Below are 17,756 nucleotides of genomic sequence, written 5' to 3' on the forward strand. Positions count from 1 at the left end.
GGTTACCTATTTCATGTAGATTGAATGGAAGGGCTGATGAACTGTGGTCTATAGTGTATTTTATTTCAGAATCTGAAAAGTTACGTGTCTCAGGAGGATTATAAGAGTAATGAAATGTAGATAACATTTAAGCTGTATCTTGTTCTAGAAAAAGAGTAATGTCTCTTCCATATAATTTGTTGCTGAAAACTTTTATTAAAAAAACATGACTTTTACAATAATAGAACACAAAACTATTTAAGATTGACTACCTGATATCTGGAATGCCTTTTAACATAGGCACATTTATAGTATCATTTATATTGAACTAAACCTAAGAAAAACCCCATCAGATAGATCATTGAAATTTTGTCAAACTCTGAATTATTTTTTTCAATTCTTTTTTTTTTTTTTTAATTATATTAATTCAAGCTTGAGGAGCCTCATTGCCCGTTTTGAACTCTGTTAAAAGCACGTGAGTTCCTGTGTGTTTTACACACCTATTCTTGCTTAACAAATGAAATTCTAGGTTAACATATTTCTTTATTAAGTGTTGAAAATAAGTATATTGATTCACAAAAGTGCTGAGTATATAGCTTGACTGAAATTTATAGAAATGTCATTTGTCTGTTTTTTTCTGGGGCAGGAATGAAATTACTGCCTCATTTAAAATATTGAACTTCCTTTTAATACATTTTTGAATGTGAAGTATTTCCTGTCTTGTACCAGAGACCTCCTGGAATCATCCAATACTAAACAGATGATAATAGAGCTGATGCAGGTGATGAATTTGAGGAATTGCTCATAAACTGACTAACAAGCTGTGAGCAGTTTCCTGCAGTTAAATAAAATTATCTAATATTTCAGGCAGCACTGCTTTGCCTAAAAAGAATGTGGTTTATGACCTCAGCATTTGTATTATCTTGGCAGTAAGATAAACACTGAAATGTCTGAATGAAAGTCTTCTGAAGTAAGTATTTCTTTTGGCATATTGATGTTATTGAACACATTCCTTGCAACAATGGAAACATTCAAACAGTCAAGTGAAGGAACCTCAAAACCACTTACAAAGCCTGAGTCAAAATCAGGTACCATCTTCTCAATGCATTAGTATGTGTGTATTAGTGCAATTTTTTCTGACTAAGGTGCCCTTGCACAATATTTCTCAGGATATACATACTCAGACCTCTCTGTTGAACAAAAATATTCTGTGATGTTATGCATGGAAATTTTCTGACGTATTACTGAATAAGACAAAATGTATCATCACTGGGCATCATCAAACAGTCCACTTTTATTTCAGTGTTTCAGGATTATATTTGCACTGTATACCTTGCTGCTTATTTCAGTATAATCAGAAAAGTTAACAGAATGATGGTTTAATTTGATCTATAAAGTCGAGTTCTTATAGTAAATGTGTGAAGCAGAATACAACCTCTGCTAATGATCTGTTATTGGACAAGCAGCTCAATTACATAACTGATTAATTGTCTTGATAGCTAGTGGTCTGAAGATTTTCAGGGTCTAAATTTCTTAAAATTAATTCTGGGATTTTTGGTCTTAGCAGGTTGATTTATTAGGTTCTGCACATAACTGTAAATCCAACTTTAAAAGAAAACAGGCTGATTATAGAAAGCATTTATTTTGTGCCTAAAGGACTTCCTTTTGAATGCCTTGTTGCTAAGATGGTCATTTTTCGGAGAAGTGTGGAATTATCTCACCGTTTCAGTAGAATTTTTTCATTGCTTGTTTCAGGTGTATGTTGATCTGTTGATAAGCCAAAGAAAAGTAGGTTTGGGCAGATCTTAGCATCTGATAAGGGTAAGATCCAGGACACTGATCGCAGGACTGAGCACAAAATGGCCCATGTTAAGTTGTCATTGGTGTGCTCAATATTATTTCTTTGACCAAACTGGGAGCAAGAGAACAGTGTGCAGAGCAGAGCTCATCTTAAAACTCCATAGCTGCTCAGGAAACACAGAACTGAAGCTGCTGTGAAACTCGTCGCCGTGAAATACCTGGCATGAGGAATTAGCCACAATTAATCAGGGTAACTGGTAATTATTCTAGCACCATGAACAAAGCAGCTTCTCTTCCCTGTATCTGTATTAGCCAAAATAGATAGTGAAACACTTTCAGATAAGAAGGGAACATTATTTTATCATCTCTTCTCATCTCCTACAGACTACAGAATTGGCTATAAGACCTTCATCACTGTATTCCTAGTCCAGTGGTTGGGTCTGGAACTAGCATTTGGGAAAACGTGCAGCCTTGTTTTAAAGATTACCAGTAACTGGCTAATTCTTCTCTCTGTTTAAAACAGAAAGGGCAATGTGTATTCTCAAGCTCTGTCGTGACATGGAGGCAGGATTAATGTATTATTTTAGTTATATAACTTTCCCATTGCAGCTACAGGAAGAATTAATATTTGGAAAAATGTCTTTTTATTATTAGATACATTTAGTTTGACAGGTCTTTTGACCTATTTAATAAAAGACATTATGTGATCACTTTTCACTCTATCTTCTGTTGTCACCAGTTGTTCTTCATAACTCGCAGCTACAGAGAAAATCAGTGCCTCGTGATCACTGTTACAAATTACTAAAAATTCAATGACCACCTAAAGAAATCTGTGCTGTAGGAAAATATAAGAAGTCTTAAGTTTTGATCTTATGTACGGTTTATATAGATAATATTCCTTTTTTTTCTGCGTGAAGGGCACAAAACTTATTAAAACCTTCTCTAAACCTGTTATCAACAAATTGGTAGCTTATACAAGCAGGAATAACACAAATACTAACACAACATTTACACTTAACTTTTAAATGCTGTGGGTTTTAGTATCAAATCATTGTAGACGGTTGCATTTGTTATCAGTAACTGCACGTGTGGTAACCTGCATGTCTTATGTGATTCTGGGTGCACAAATATGCACGGAGCAAATACTGTGTTAACTGTGTTAACTACTAATATTTGAAGGTTGAGGAAAAAAAAAAAGAAAAGAAAAATGTCTGAGTTAAAGCTACCTGTATGACTTCTATTGTGAGAGAGGGTGTTAGACTACCATCTGTGCCCAGTGCATACAGATAGCTGGTAAACGGTACAGTTTGCATAGTCCCCTTAAAAGGCAGTAAATTGAATAAAATGCAGTTTTGCCTTCATTTTTTAAAACTGGTATCTCTATAAGTTGTTGTGCACACAGTTGGTTATGTTAAAGTGCCTTTCTGGTTTTAGAAAATTCCAAAATACACAGACCTCTCAATTGTTTCTCAGTTTAGTTTTCCGTAACCTCCAATGTACATTAGGACAAGACTATTGTTCTCTACCAGCATATTCTATGTAGCTTTTCAACAGAAGTGTTTGTAAACAATCTTTACAGATATGCTCCTCCTTCTGTTTGGTATTTGCCCTGCCTTTGCCTAAACTTGTGTCTGCAGTTGTAAATTTATCTGAAACTACAGCTCCTGTGAACAGAATCAATACACGCCTCACTCACTTCTATAGATCTCAGTTTTCACACATTGTTGCCTTTCTTGTTTTTATCTGTATGTGTCAGTGAGCTTGCTGAGGCTTATGGCTACCTGAAAAAAGAAGAGGAAGCCCACTGTGTGTTGGGACATGGCTAATAGAGAAGGGGCATGGCCCTATTGATCCATTGTATCAGGAGAATTCTGTTCTAAGTTAGCATGAGTAGGCCTCAGTTAGCATGAGTTTGGTGTAGCATAGTGGAAAAGTACTGAGCGGTCGCTCTCTGGTTCAGCTGAGCGTTTAGATAAACAAGCTGGGGAATTATCTCTAGCAGGGTGAGGAGGTTGCATTCCAGAGAAACCACAAGAAGGTTGAGCTCATTATGTATACTATCCAATCAACAGAAGACGAGTAGGCATAATTACTGTATACTATCCAATTAATAGGTGACGAGTATGCATAATTATTGTAAGTCTTATATAAATCAGCTTAGTGCATCAATAAAGTTGAGGTATGCTTATCACTCATATTGAGTCGGCTGCATTTCTTCCTCCGTCCGCTCGGGTCTGGAACTCTGATGGAATTTTTCTCTCGGCAACTGTGAATGCAGACTCTTAATATCGTCTGTCACTACTGCAAGAAGTACAACCTTGAAGTACAGCGCTTTCAGGGTGGCTACCTGGCCATGTAGAGCCTTTACAGACTAGTAACTAAATGGCTTCTTTTTCAGAGATTAATTTAGAGCTAGTGGTTTCTGTTAATTATTATATATATATATGCATGTGTGTATATATATGCACACACAAATGGAAACTGGAAATTATTGATATTCCAAGAATAGAATATGAAATTATACACCTACATGTTATTTGCAAAACATTGGCTAGAGTCCTTACCTTTGAGTATCTGCTTTTCACAAGTTGCTATTTTAGGTTTAGGGTTGACTGATTTCAGTCACGTTATTTGTATTCTGTTTCTGGAACAGATGATTCCTAAAATGATCTTTGAAGGTAGTCTCACAAAGAGATGAAAATATATAGACTTAGGAATGTTGGTAATGCTTGTGGTATCTATAGTTATTTTGGGAAACAAAAGAGCTTCTAACTCATAAAAATAAAAAGTTGTGAATAGTGTTGATGTGAATTTGCATTTTACTTCAATAAATGGTCATCTTTTTCATGGCACGCATTCAGCTGTCCAGCTGTAGAGGCTTACCATTAAATATGAGCCATCTGTAAGTGCTTTAATCTGAAAGAAATCGAAGTTGCTGAAAGCAAATTTTTCAGCTTGCATATATATCACAATGGGTATTCAAATCTTCTAGCAAATGACTCTTATGTAATTTGCATGCATGAACAGAGAAATCTATGTCAAGAAAAATAAACAAGACAAAGGTCATTGTAGACCAAAAGCTCACTCTTATTGGTAAAAAAAAAAAAAAAAAAAGTATTAATAAATTACATCATGTTTAGCATCCTCAGAGAGCAGCCAAGCACAGCAGTGTTTCACCTCCTCATAGTGCAGGGGGAAAAAAGAAGAGCTCTTTATGTAAAATTTCTACAAATAGAAAGTTTTTTAATTGAGCACAGAGAGGCATAATGTGATCAAAAAGCTTGAAACGGAAGGTGAATGTATTAATTCCACATATGGCATGACACTCTTGATAGTGAGGATAACTAAACATTGCACCAATATACTTCAGAAATAATGGATTCTCTGCTGTTTGAAATCTTTAAGATGAAATATCTCGTGGGAAGAGGAAAAAAATCTCAGTTTGAAGCCCCTTTTAAGTACAAAACCTAGGACTGTGGCATTTATTTGTACCAGAATATGTACTCTCCTTAGCAGACAAAAAATAGTGTATGTGAGACTTACAGAAATTCCACAAAGGAGCTGTAAAACTATGTATTCCAGGAACTGAAAGTAGCTGTGTTCAGAACTACAAATCTAGGTGGTGAAGATGTTTTCGTAATTGTCATCTCTTGATAAAATCCATCCTGTGACACAGATACAACTGACTAACCTCCTAGTTGTTTTAGTTGGTTAGTGGTCTGGTTGAATCTTTTTACCACTCTATTACTTAATTATTTAGTTAAATACGCTGGTGCTTTTTAAGCTGATAAATCACTCAACTCAGTGGAGGAGGTCTTCTGCAAGAAAAAGCTGTCCTATATTCAAGTTACACACTAAATCAATTTTACAGTTGGTTTACATAATGGAGTAACACCAGCCCACAAGCATCTGCTCTTAGGGTGCTGCATATTCCTACTCAAACGTGTACCAGTCAGTGTAGATCAGATGACAGGACTCCTTCAAGCAGCAATGCTACTTCTGCAGCACCCTACAATTCCCACATGTTTTAAAGAAGAGGCTCTAAATGGGGGTTGCCCATTTCTATGTGTGTCTTTTAATAAAAACCCATTACTTCAGTGTTTATTTCTGTACAAAGAATGATTCTAGTCATGGAAAAAGTTAGTTAAGTAGTCAAAAAAATAGAGTTTTTTTATTTACATCGCTTGGTGTCATTTTCTTCTATGGAAGAGTTTTGGTTTTGAAAAAGGTGCCATATGTAATTTAACAGTTTTTACTTGACAGGCGCTATCTGTTAGCTGCTTGGCATGACTTGACAGGAGGTCTTTCGTGATAGCATGTCTTCAGTTCCTCTGCCTTGCAAGGAGAAGTGAACAGACTGCAGTCTCTGTTATTGCAAAAAGATTTGATCTGAAAACACTTGCATCTGACACTACTAAAGAATCACCCATCTTAATGAAGAAAAACATGTCTTACACATGTCTTACCTCTGGATGTTCAGATCCTAAGAACTTAAATCCCTGCTGCAGGTAACAGTGGTCTCAGCTCCAGGAGTCAGTTCTAAAGTATCTGCATTTTTGGTTCTCAGCAAACACACAAGACTTTCAAGTCTTTGGATTCCGTTAGTACTAACCTCTGAGAAGAATGATAGACATCAGATCTGTATGTATCATAGATTGAAAATAAGTCATGGAATAAGAAAGTTGTGGGATGCTTTGGAAAGTCTGGTCATAGATCATGCTTATGAGAAGCTTTGCCCATTGATACCTCTCCTATGTAATTATTCATTCGAAGCTTTGGTTTCCAGTAAAACATATCCACATATGCATGTGCTGTAACATCAGGCATTCAAGATGCAGTGAGTATGGATATGGCATGATAATATCACACAAATACTAATCGTTCTTTATACAAGTGACCAAAAGGATTTGGAGAGAAAGTCTGCATCAGGTTGTAATATTGGGAAATGGAAATTTTGTTTGACTTGTAACAGAATGGCCCAAGACATGACAGTGTAAATTATTTGATAATATTGTATTATACTGTCATGGAAGATTGCATCTTGGAAGATGAATTTAAGTACTTAAAATTAGGCATCTTAACAACTGGTTTGTGGTTTTTTATTTTTTCCAAAATAATGCTAAGCTTTGGAGTAACAGAATGTTGAAATACTCTATGAAAACAAGACAATACAGAGCAAAATATCCTATTTCACACATATAGATCTTAAAACCAGGATTAAATGTTGTTTTTAGAAAGAATATTTCTCTGTCAGAGTGTTATTACTGTCACACTTCTGCTGCTTGATGTACATAATTTTAATTCTACTTGTTTCACTCTGGATCTCAACAGACATCCAGACTTAGTTTTCATCTTTTTCCCTTTTATGAATTAATTAGGATAATCTAGCATGTCTGTGAAGTCCCCTGGGAGATCCAGCATTCTGATAAGAGAGGGAAGATAGTGACTGGCTTTTATCCTTGAAACCCATGATGTTTACTTTGAGGGATTCAGATCTATCTGTATTAGTCCTCCCTTTTAATATCTTCAGAGATATTCCACTCTCCCTGATAGCAGAGTCATTACTTAATGAAAAGGGAAAAAAAAGCCAAATAATAAATTCAGTCTAAACCCCATACTATAGCTGCTTCTGCTGTATGTCCTGGTAGAGTACACTGGTAAGAAAAGATGTGATGAGATCAGGTTGTATTCCTCCATGCCTGGCAGCAAAGCACAGAATTTGCAAAAGATGGGCTGAAGTGCCAAGAAGATGTGCCAGGTTATCATTACTCTTCAGCTCCTTCTGCTGGGAGGAACTCACTCACCACAGTTCCTAGAATATTTGAAAACCACAATCAGTCAGTGATAATGCAGCTATTTAAGCATCGGTCCCTACTTCAGGGCAGTTGGCCAGCCTGAAGCAGGCGGCAAAATTTCTCTCTTATTTTAGTAATTTGTGAAGTATTTTGGGCTGAACACTTAGGCAAATGAATGTGAATTATTGGAGAGTGTTTTGTTTGTTTGGGATATGCCAAATTAAATCATCTACTTTGTTAGGATGTTTCCTGGAAAATTGACTTAGCATTATACTGATGCTGAAGAGTGACAGCCACTTAATCAGGGCAATTACTAGTGTAATTTTCATTAAGGACAATCATTAGCTAGTGCCATGTATTTATACTGGATATAAAGATCAAGTTAAAGGGAAAACACCTATCTGTTAAAAATTCCACTGAGTTTGAAATCCCCAGTGGGTGGCTTGGTTGGTTTTGGCACTTGTCTTGTGTCCTCTCACAACAAGTAGCTGGGAACAATACAGAGTGCTCCAGAGCAGTCGTTCAAAATGGACCAAAGGACCATCAACCCTTAAAATGTATCCTAGACTACCATATATCTTTATTGTCCATTTTAATTAGGTTGTTTAAATGATGCACAGTTTTTTATTATTCTGCTGGTTATGATTGTATTCAGGACTACAGTTTGGGAACAAATAGCAAAGTTATGTTTTTTTTCTTGACCTTGCTGTCCTATAATGTGTTTTACACACAGCTTTCCATCTGTAAATGCCAGTACACTGACATCACTGTCAAAGGAGATGAATTCTTTTGTAAAACCCTATCTCCAGCTTACAAATAGGGAAATGAAGGCACAGGGAAGAAAACATACATTGATTTTTTTTTTTACTTAAGGTTATCCAGTAGACCAGTTGGCAATGTCAGGAGTAGAGCTCAGGTCTCTGAAGGTCAGTGGTTTCCATGAAACTACTTAACAATTGGAAAAGTAATAACTTATTATTTTACAGTATCAACCCTCAAATTTGCTAATCTATGGACTTTACTTTCCTGAGGCCAATTTTAGAATTGTTTACTGCAAGTCTCTTCACCTGTGAAAGGGGAAGTAAAGATTCTGACATTTCCCTGTAGTACAGGTTTTAATAATGTTTTAATAAGTACAAAAATCTGATACATGCCTGTGGTATGTGAACCTATAATGTGTAAAAAGACATTTAAGATGCATCCTGCTGAATTTTTGCATTAATTAATGTACTTTATTTCACAGGGGAAAAAACAGGCAAGAACAGATCACTCACAATTGCATGTTTTGTCCTGATGATGTTGGTACTTTAATCAGAACAGTAGAAAGTCAGCATGAATTCTTTTGTTTTAAAGAAATCAAGAAGAATCGAGGCTAATTAAAGGTTATTTAGAGTTTAATTGGTAGTTCTTTTTTTTTCCTCTTCTTCTGGTGGTAACAGGAACGTTAGAATCCTTGACTTTGATGGCAACAGATTGGGCAGGCCTGGTGTTGATTGCTACTGCCAACATGAAAGTGGTGCTGCAGTCCTGCAGCTCCAGTTCTTAATCAATGAGGTAAGGACATATTTACTGAGATTCTTCTGTATAAAATTAGTTGAGTAAGTCAATTAGTGTATTGTAATTGAGTGATATAATTTTTCACATTGACAAATTGTGCCAGTGAGTAAGTGTTGTACATCCAGAGGATGTTCACCATACAGCCTTTTAGAAGACTATTTCTGGGACTGTATGCAGGGAAAGACATTATCTTCATATAAATCAGTATAAAGTACTGAAAAAAAGGCAGTCGATATATGAATGTGTGCAGGTAGATGTAAAATCCATTAAATTACTAAATATGTTGGACAGTCCTGTTTCAAATAGAAATTAATAAATGAGCTGAAACTTTCTATGGAAAGATATTGATAGTTATTGGCTGAAAGCTCAATAGTTGTGGATATGCTACTACTTGAAGCAAGAAAAAGCAACTGCAGGGGTCATCAATCAAACCAGCATGCTTAGTCTTTGTAAATTGTTTGTCAAAATCAAGTTTACACAACATGAAGAAAAAGTGATAGATTATAGCTCACTCTGTGCAGAAGATCTCTGGAGATAGTAATAGGCAAGAAGACTTTCTGGAACATATAAATCTGTGGGTGTTGTTGTTTATTTTTCTAGAACCTCGTAACTTTGCAAATTATTAGCTAGTCATAGTTGAGTTTTAATTAATTTTCTCCCATGATATAAGGAAGCACTTTTGACAGTTTTGAGTTCTCATTCTAAGCATGGAGGTCTTAGAGGTTCTCAAGCAAAGAGTTTTAGTTTTGTGGGTTTTTTAAACATGGTAAGTATTTTTATCAGCACCCATATGGAGAAAGTACCTGAACCACAGAAACTGAGGAGGGAGAAATGAAACTTTACAAACAATCAGTCCAGTGGAACTATTTAGAGGAAGGCAGGGATGAAAACAGGGAGGCCAAGGTTTGATTCAGTGTTCTTTCTTTTCATTAGGTGACTAGCAGAACCCCTACTGCATAGAATTAATTTGATTTGTGTGGTGGAGATTTTGTCTGACGTTGGTCCAGACTCTTTGGGAGATGAGAATTAAAGCATGGATTACACTATATTAGAGACGTCTTGCCTTCATAAACTTTATTTGCGTATGTCAACATTGAAAAGAACAGTTGCTAGGATTAGGAAGAATTCCAAAATGCAGAAAGAGAAGTCTATTGGTCAGTCATAGTTGGTATGAACTGATCTTTCAATTATATCCTCTTCCTTCCTCAAAATAAAGTATTGCCTTCTGCTTGGGCAATATCTAGTTCCTCTCTGCCATAGTAATACACATGGATAGATCCTTTTTACTAGACCTGATCTGAGGTATAAATGTACTAATCCACTGAAGCAGCAGGAGAGAGCTTCCTCTGCAGTCCCTATTTTCGTGTTACCAGTGCTTCATGGTGAGGAGAAAGATAGTGGGAAGGAGGCAGAATAAGTTCACTTCAAGCTGTCCAGGCAGATAGAGGTCTGGACCTTGGAAGATGTCCATTTGGGGGTACCAGAAGGAGAAGCAGTCTTCAGAGTATTTCTGACCTGTGACAAAGACTCGTTCCTTTTGTCTACATCTCTTAGTTCTTCCTAGGTCCTCTCCTCCTGCTACCTGTCCCTACTTTCCTATCCGCATCTTCTTTTCACAGTCCTGGTTTTGAATTTCATGTTGTTGATATGACTACTAAGCAGTGCTTGGCACTGTCACTTGTGTGCGTATATGTGCACTAGTCCCTTTTTCCTTTAGTTTTATCCTTCATACTCACCTTTCTAAGTGAGCGTTGTCTGTCCCCCTTTTCATTAATCTCTGTGCTTATGTGGAAATACATCAGAGTCCACATGTATAACCTTGGTACAAAGCTTTAATTTGAATTTTAAACTGATGGAGTATTAATTTAACTTTGACTGATCTTATCCTAATTTAAAATATTTCTATTTACCAACTCAATTCAAAATTACTATTTTTTATGGCAGAATATGTTTTTAATAGAAGAAAACAACTGTTTTTCATAAACTGTATTGTTTTCTATGGGTAGATCATTAACAGTGAGTATCACTTAAGAATAAGACAGAACCGTAGAAAAGTAATATGTTGTGCTCTATTTTGTGTCTGCTTTAGGGTGCTTTGGTCAGTGCAAGTGCAGATGATGCACTTCATTTGTGGAATCTCCGACAGAAACGACCAGCTATCCTACACTCTCTGAAATTTAACAGAGAAAGGTAAGACTATGTGACACACACACACAAAAAAATCTCATTAATCTCATTTAAAAAACCCCAAACTTACTTTCTGTATTTCTAATTACATGGGCTTATTAGTTTGCCTTTCTAAAGGAACATATAGTTTTGCCTTGAAATTTTTTCTTCCATTGTTTGAGTCTTGTTTCCACAGAAAAAAAGCTTCACTTTCTGCAGCCTTCTCAGAACTAGAAAAAAATGTCTCCTTTTGTCAAAATGTTTTTCATTTTACCTTCTGTTTGCATGAACTAGTGTGAACAGTAGTGTGTTTGTTTTTGTCTAAGACCAGATACAAACACTGTGACCCTTTAGGCTGATCTGTTGTTCAATACTAGCCAGAGCACCTCAGCTGGCTGTATCAGGGAAATAATACTTTTTTCTACCTTGAAAGGGCTTTATTTTTGTAAAATACTGGAAGTTTAGCAAAAATAAATTGTTAATTTAGGTAACTATGGTAAATGTCAAATGAATCAGGGACTGATTCACTAAATTTTACTTCATCAGAACCAGATTGTAGAAATCCCTGCTGAAAATAGATTAAATGAGTGGTTGTAATTTTCATACTTCAAGAAAAGCTGAGCACTTAAACCTGTATTTAGTCACCCAAGTAAAACCTGCTACAATGTTATGGTGCTTGAATGTTAGACTTTTATTAATAGTAAGAAAAAGTTCCATGTTTCTATTAAGGAATTAGGTCAGTAGTCAGAAGAACGAGGTTCAGTGCATAACTGCGGTGGTTGGCTTTTTGTGAGTCCTTAAGCTGTACAGTTATTCTGTATTTCATCTTTGGGATGGATTTTTTGAAATTTGAAAACGTAAGTATAATACATAGTATAGTTTTGACTGGAAGTTTAAGTGATATTATAATTCTCTGAGTATACACATTCAGTGTTTCTTGAGGTGCAGCAACTTCTTTTAGATATTTATATATTTGTTTCTGCAGTGGTGAAAGATATCATTTACTTTACCAGGGGTAGGAAGTAAACAGTCTCATCAAAGCTTTAGCTGCTACAAATCTGAAAATTATTACAGAAATAGACTTCTTCTTTGTTGTTTATTATTCGGATACATATTGTGTTTGCACTCAAATGTCACCAAGTTGCACATTTTGATGTGGGAAGTACTATGTGATAATATAGAAAATATACATCCTAATTTCAAAGACTTTATAACCTGTAGGAAAAGTATATCAAGTGGTTTGAGACTGCATGAGGGAAAATGAAAAAGAAAAATTATATGTACATTTGATAGCTGTTTCTGGATAATAAGTTGTCCTTTTATGTATGCTGAAATATTTGAATCTTCGTATTCTTACCAGGTAGGTACCTTATTCACAATTTGTCCGTGATAAATCTAAATATTGTAGATGTTACTCCAGTACATCCTGGTCTTGCCTTCCCAGTGAACAACCCTCCATACAACCTAAGAAATCAAAAAACAAAATATTTAACTCAGCTACTAGAACTAGACACTGGCTCTATCTGCTGCAAAGAACAGTAGGAGTAATCTAAACCACTGTAAACCATGATAGGCCTTAATTTTTTTTAATATAGTCAGAGCAGATTTCAGCAAGTATAGCTTTAAATGTGAAACTGTTTACATAGTTTTCCTGTTTGAAATTAGTGCAACTGGGATCGGACAGCTAGTATTACACTGTGAAATCCAGATCCTTTAGGCCTGGGTTCATTAGTTTCACATACAAACACAGTTCATCTCCCATTATGCTGAAGCTGAGCTGTTTCATTGTGTTGGCTCACATGGCAGATAGCCCTCCTGATTTTCTTCTTTTAGTCAGTGCTGACTGGCGTGTTTCGAGTGAGCTGACAGCACTACAACAGCTTATCCACAGACTGACACTCAGCCTGCATGAACTCAGTGTGCGAGTTGTGTTGGGTAGTTAAATCCATCTGCATGCACGGTGCACTGATGCCATAGGAGTACCATAAGTGCCCATCCACAGCCAAGTCACCAGGTGACAAAATCTGTGTAACTGGCTTTGGGGCTCTGATCTGTAACACTTTCTTCAGTGTTAAGGGTGTTCTGGCACAAAGGAAGAGGAGCTTTTTAAGTGGGTGACCTTTAAAGCAATTATCTCAGTTAGCTGTAACTTCCTGTTAATTAGAAACTTGACTCTGAGATTTTGCAGTATTTTGACAAGGCGATTGAAAGTGTTACTGCAATGCTTGGAAGCAAAGAGAAAAAACAGATATTTTTTGATCTGGTTACTTACATGTTGGCCCATATTATTTCCTGAAAGTGGCTGCATCTTTGTCCATCCATCTTGCTGTATCTTTGCATGATTTTGTGTCCTGTGTTGTTAAGAGTTTCCCTCATCAAAATGACAGCAAGAGGCTATTGAATTAATACTGGTGACTGGCTGTGCAGTCTCAGCAGTAACTGTATGTGCTTACTTGTGTGTTAGGGACATGTGAGTTACCCAGATTATCTGTCTCATTGGCTGTTCAAGGAACTGAATTCCTGTGATAGCTTGCCTGCTCATAAATGAGCCTCCTGTTAATATTGTATAGCTGTGAACTCTGTATTGTTTATGTACTTTCCAATAGTCAGGGGTCTGTCATCAAGCATGAAAGTAGTTAATGGGCGCAGTGCAGTTGCACAGCTACACTATACCACAAAACAGATTCTGATTACATGGTGTCGTGCAGCATTTAGCTGTTCAAAAGAACCACAGAATTCAAATACAAAGCAATATTTCACCATACAATCCTGTCTACCTTTCACAATGAGACAGTTTGTAGAAAGGATTTAAACTTTCTCAGGTTGATGATGGAAAAAACTGAGGAAAGCATAAGAAGCCATGCTGTTGACTTGCATTCGCTTCCACACCTTGAAGAAATATTTACAAAACTTCGTTTTGCAGATTCTTTTTTTTGTCATCTTATGAAGTGTGTATTGCCAAGCGTGAAGAGAGCACACACTTCAAACACGTAAGATAAATAAGAAATGTGTGCGGCATGGTCTTACATCAGTGTGTGTCACTTTCGAAAGTATGATGCTCAGGGATTTCAGTAACTAATTAATGTTGTTTGCATGCAATTATTGAACTTCGAAAGATTCCTGAAGCTCAAAAAGGGCATTTCTTGTCTATAGGGCTGTGCTGTAGTACTGCAGGGCAGGGAAGTGAACTTTGCCAAATGTCATTTCAGAAAGACAAAAGACAGTATAGAAAGTTTCTCCAGTGAGACTGATCCAAATAATCTCCATGTAGTTATCACACAACTCTGCCTTCTCTGTTTTGTTGTTTTTTTGTTTTGGTTTGGTTTTTTGTTCTGTTTAAAAAAAAAAAAAAAAAAAAATGAGAGAGAAAGAAAAACCACACAAAAAAACAAAGAAACCCCAATATTACATTATTTTGTCAGGTCTTACGTCAGGTTATGGAAAACTTCATAGTACACTTGACCTGTAGGATCAATGAGAGCCATAAACTTGTCTTGGAAAGGTGGTATGCAACCTCATTGAAATGATGAATGTCTTGGTCATAAAAAGAAGCCTAGCACAGGCATTTTGTTGTGTGGTTTTGTTTTTTTTTTCACCATACATAAACTAAAGGATCAACAAAAAATAAGAATACGAAACATAGATTAGCTTGTTGACACCAAGAATCAGCCATTTCGATTTGACAGATTTATGAGATTATGCTATTCCACCAGAGTAGAATGAAAATTCACATGATCCCTAAGATTTTCTTTTTAATAGATCATACATATATGTGCCTTGTAGTGGATTGGACCTGAAGAGACCTCCTCAGTGTAGTTCTCTGAAGCTGCAGACTAGACAATTCATGTACCTCCTTTTATATAATGAACAAGCTGCAGAAATTATGCATGCAGAAATGCTGGTCCCTTATGATCCCAGTAAGAAAGGCACTCAGACTGTGTAAGGTATCATTCAAAATGCTATTTATTAGAGTTAGCACTATAGAGAATGAGAGAATAGTATAGATAATCTTACATCCCTGTAATGTTGGGAACCCTGTGTTGTCCGTCAATCAAACAGGCCTCAAATCAGCAGGCTGTGCAGGCCCCATTCATAGACATTTTGGTCACTCAAGGGGTACATGCAGCCCACCATAGCCTGAACACCACCCTGTACAGGCAACACAGGCTTGTGCCTACCCAGGGTAACTTCTGTCTCTCAGTCAGGATCATGACACTGTTAAATAACTATTCAAGCTTAAGGCCACTACTCCTCCTGCTAGGGAAAAATTGCTCTGCGCTAATTTCATCCTTCTGACAGCAAGATGGCATGTGACTTCAAGACTAAATTTGTTGTTCTGGCTCTTTTATTCCCATTCATTATGATATTCTGGTATCCACATTGTTGGGCATTTTAAATATTTTGTCTCTCTTCTTTGTACTTAAACAGCTCATTCATATCCATTCACAATCTGCTTTTTTTTTTTCTTCTCCACTACAAAAATCAAGATTCTGTGTTTCCCTTTATAAACTTGTGTCTTCATTCCCTTTTCTTTTCTTTGGCCTTTCTTCTCATATTAGTTCTCGCTGAGCTGATGATAAGATAAGGAAACATATTCTAGATAGGGTCTCATCTGTGCTGTGGACATTGACATTACCATTTTCTTTTGTGATCTCTGCAGGAATATGTTTACTGATGCATACCGTAACAAGATCTTCCTCTTACATGGCTTCTTCTTATCAGTGCTTGTGGTCTTGCTGTGATTGACTAATATATCCGTTACACTCCTTCACTGATGTATATCTAGCTAGTGGGGAATGTGTTGCTTTTCAGTGCAATCCTTTAAGAGTGGAAGCAGCAAAGCAAGACAAGCGAAATTGAAATTATCTTTTTCCATCACTTCTGTATCACGAGTTCCAACCCAAAAGTGAAATTCTCGTTCTTTGAAGTCTGAGGCCTTGCCCTTTGCCTTTTAAATTTCATTCCTTTTCTTGTACTCTACTTGTGCAGATTGTCCTTCCTCTGTAATACTGCATCCCTAAGAGGTGTCATTAGTATTAGTACCAAGGTCACTTTTGAAATTAAGGTCGGCTGTAAAACTAATACTTGAGAATCCTTCAAATGTTCAGTAAAATATTCCATTTTCAGTAAAATCAAGTGGAAAATAGAAATTAAAACTGGAATTTTATAGGATTGGTTTTAATAAATATTGTATTTAGTTTGGGGAAGCTGAAAAGTCCTTGTCTACCCAGCAACAAGCAAAACATCAGAGTGGTATCGACATTCTTCTCATACTAAATCCAAAACACAGTTGCTAGAAAGAAAATTAACTTTATCCCAGCTGAAACCAGGACAATGTTACTCTAAAATAACACCACCTTTTATTGACTATTGGCTATTTACTAGACAAATCTGAACTTAAGTAATTTAAGTAATTCAACCTTGAATTTAAGTATCTCTGTTCTTTTTTTAATGATGACTTTCACAGTCTTTCCCTAAAGTAGTTTGTAGTCCACCGGGATTCTGCCAATATTATTATTTTAAGTTTAATTTCAATTAAAAATGCCATAAAGTGCATTGGGCCACAGTAACTGGTTTTATACCTGTTTGCTGTTTAAGATATTTAAGATGTATTTTTACACAGCTTTGTACGTTAAAAGTTCTGTTTCCATAATGAGACTTTAAAATATGCAATAATGACATTAGCACGGTATGTAGTAATTTGATTTTTGATAACTACTCAGAAAAGTCTCAAAACAGCAAGTACAGTTACCATGTTACATTGGTTACATATATATCTTAATTTTACAAGCATGTATCCAGGAATTAAGAAAACACATGGTGAGTAATTTGGCAAATGTTTTTCTATTTCATAGTTATCAATCAATTGCAAATTAATTCATGTTTTCTTCACATTGGTGTATTAAAAACAGATTGATAGAAAATGGCCGATATGCTATATAGGAATTACGAAAGAAGCTTACAACCAATCACTTTTACTTTCCCCCATTGCTAAAACTGTATCAAATAGCTTCTACTTCCCCCAATCCACTTCTGAGCTGTTTGTTTGACTTATTCACTTTATTTAAAAATTTTTACAGAAAATATTTTGGAATATTTTGGAATTTTGGAATATTATGGAATACCATAAGAGAGTCTTGGGATTTTATCCGAGACCGTGGAAAGCATATTAAGTGAAGGTTTCTAAATAAGAATTTTCTGAACTCTCTAACACCAAAATCACTGTTTCTAGCTGCTAGTAGGCCAGATGTGGTGGCTATAAATACAATATAGTTTAAATGTTTGAAAAGGGAAATTTACTTACAAAAGTTAATGAAATAACTTTATAAATGTGCTATATGTATGTGTTTGAATGCACATATAAACTTGTGTCCTGTGTGTATGTGTGCATACAGATACACGTATGTATGATATCATCATGACCTATAGAATTGCCAGAGAAAAATCCATAGGTAGCAC

At 36.0% G+C, this 17,756-nt stretch overlaps 1 protein-coding gene across 11 annotated transcripts in view; it reads left to right on the forward strand.

The window, feature by feature from the left end:
- Positions 1–17,756, forward strand: part of STXBP5L (syntaxin binding protein 5L) — a 201,006-nt gene that overhangs the window by 69,987 nt on the left and 113,263 nt on the right. For all 11 annotated transcript variants that reach the window (XM_065077508.1, XM_065077491.1, XM_065077554.1 and 8 more), the window contains exons 3-4: positions 9,047–9,128; positions 11,221–11,321. In XM_065077508.1, coding sequence (XP_064933580.1) covers positions 9,047–9,128; positions 11,221–11,321 — 183 coding nt within the window. The remainder of the gene's footprint in view (positions 1–9,046; positions 9,129–11,220; positions 11,322–17,756) is intronic.

The sequence above is a fragment of the Columba livia genome, chromosome 1 (genome assembly GCF_036013475.1).
Source record: "Columba livia isolate bColLiv1 breed racing homer chromosome 1, bColLiv1.pat.W.v2, whole genome shotgun sequence".
Classification (NCBI taxonomy): domain Eukaryota; kingdom Metazoa; phylum Chordata; class Aves; order Columbiformes; family Columbidae; genus Columba; species Columba livia.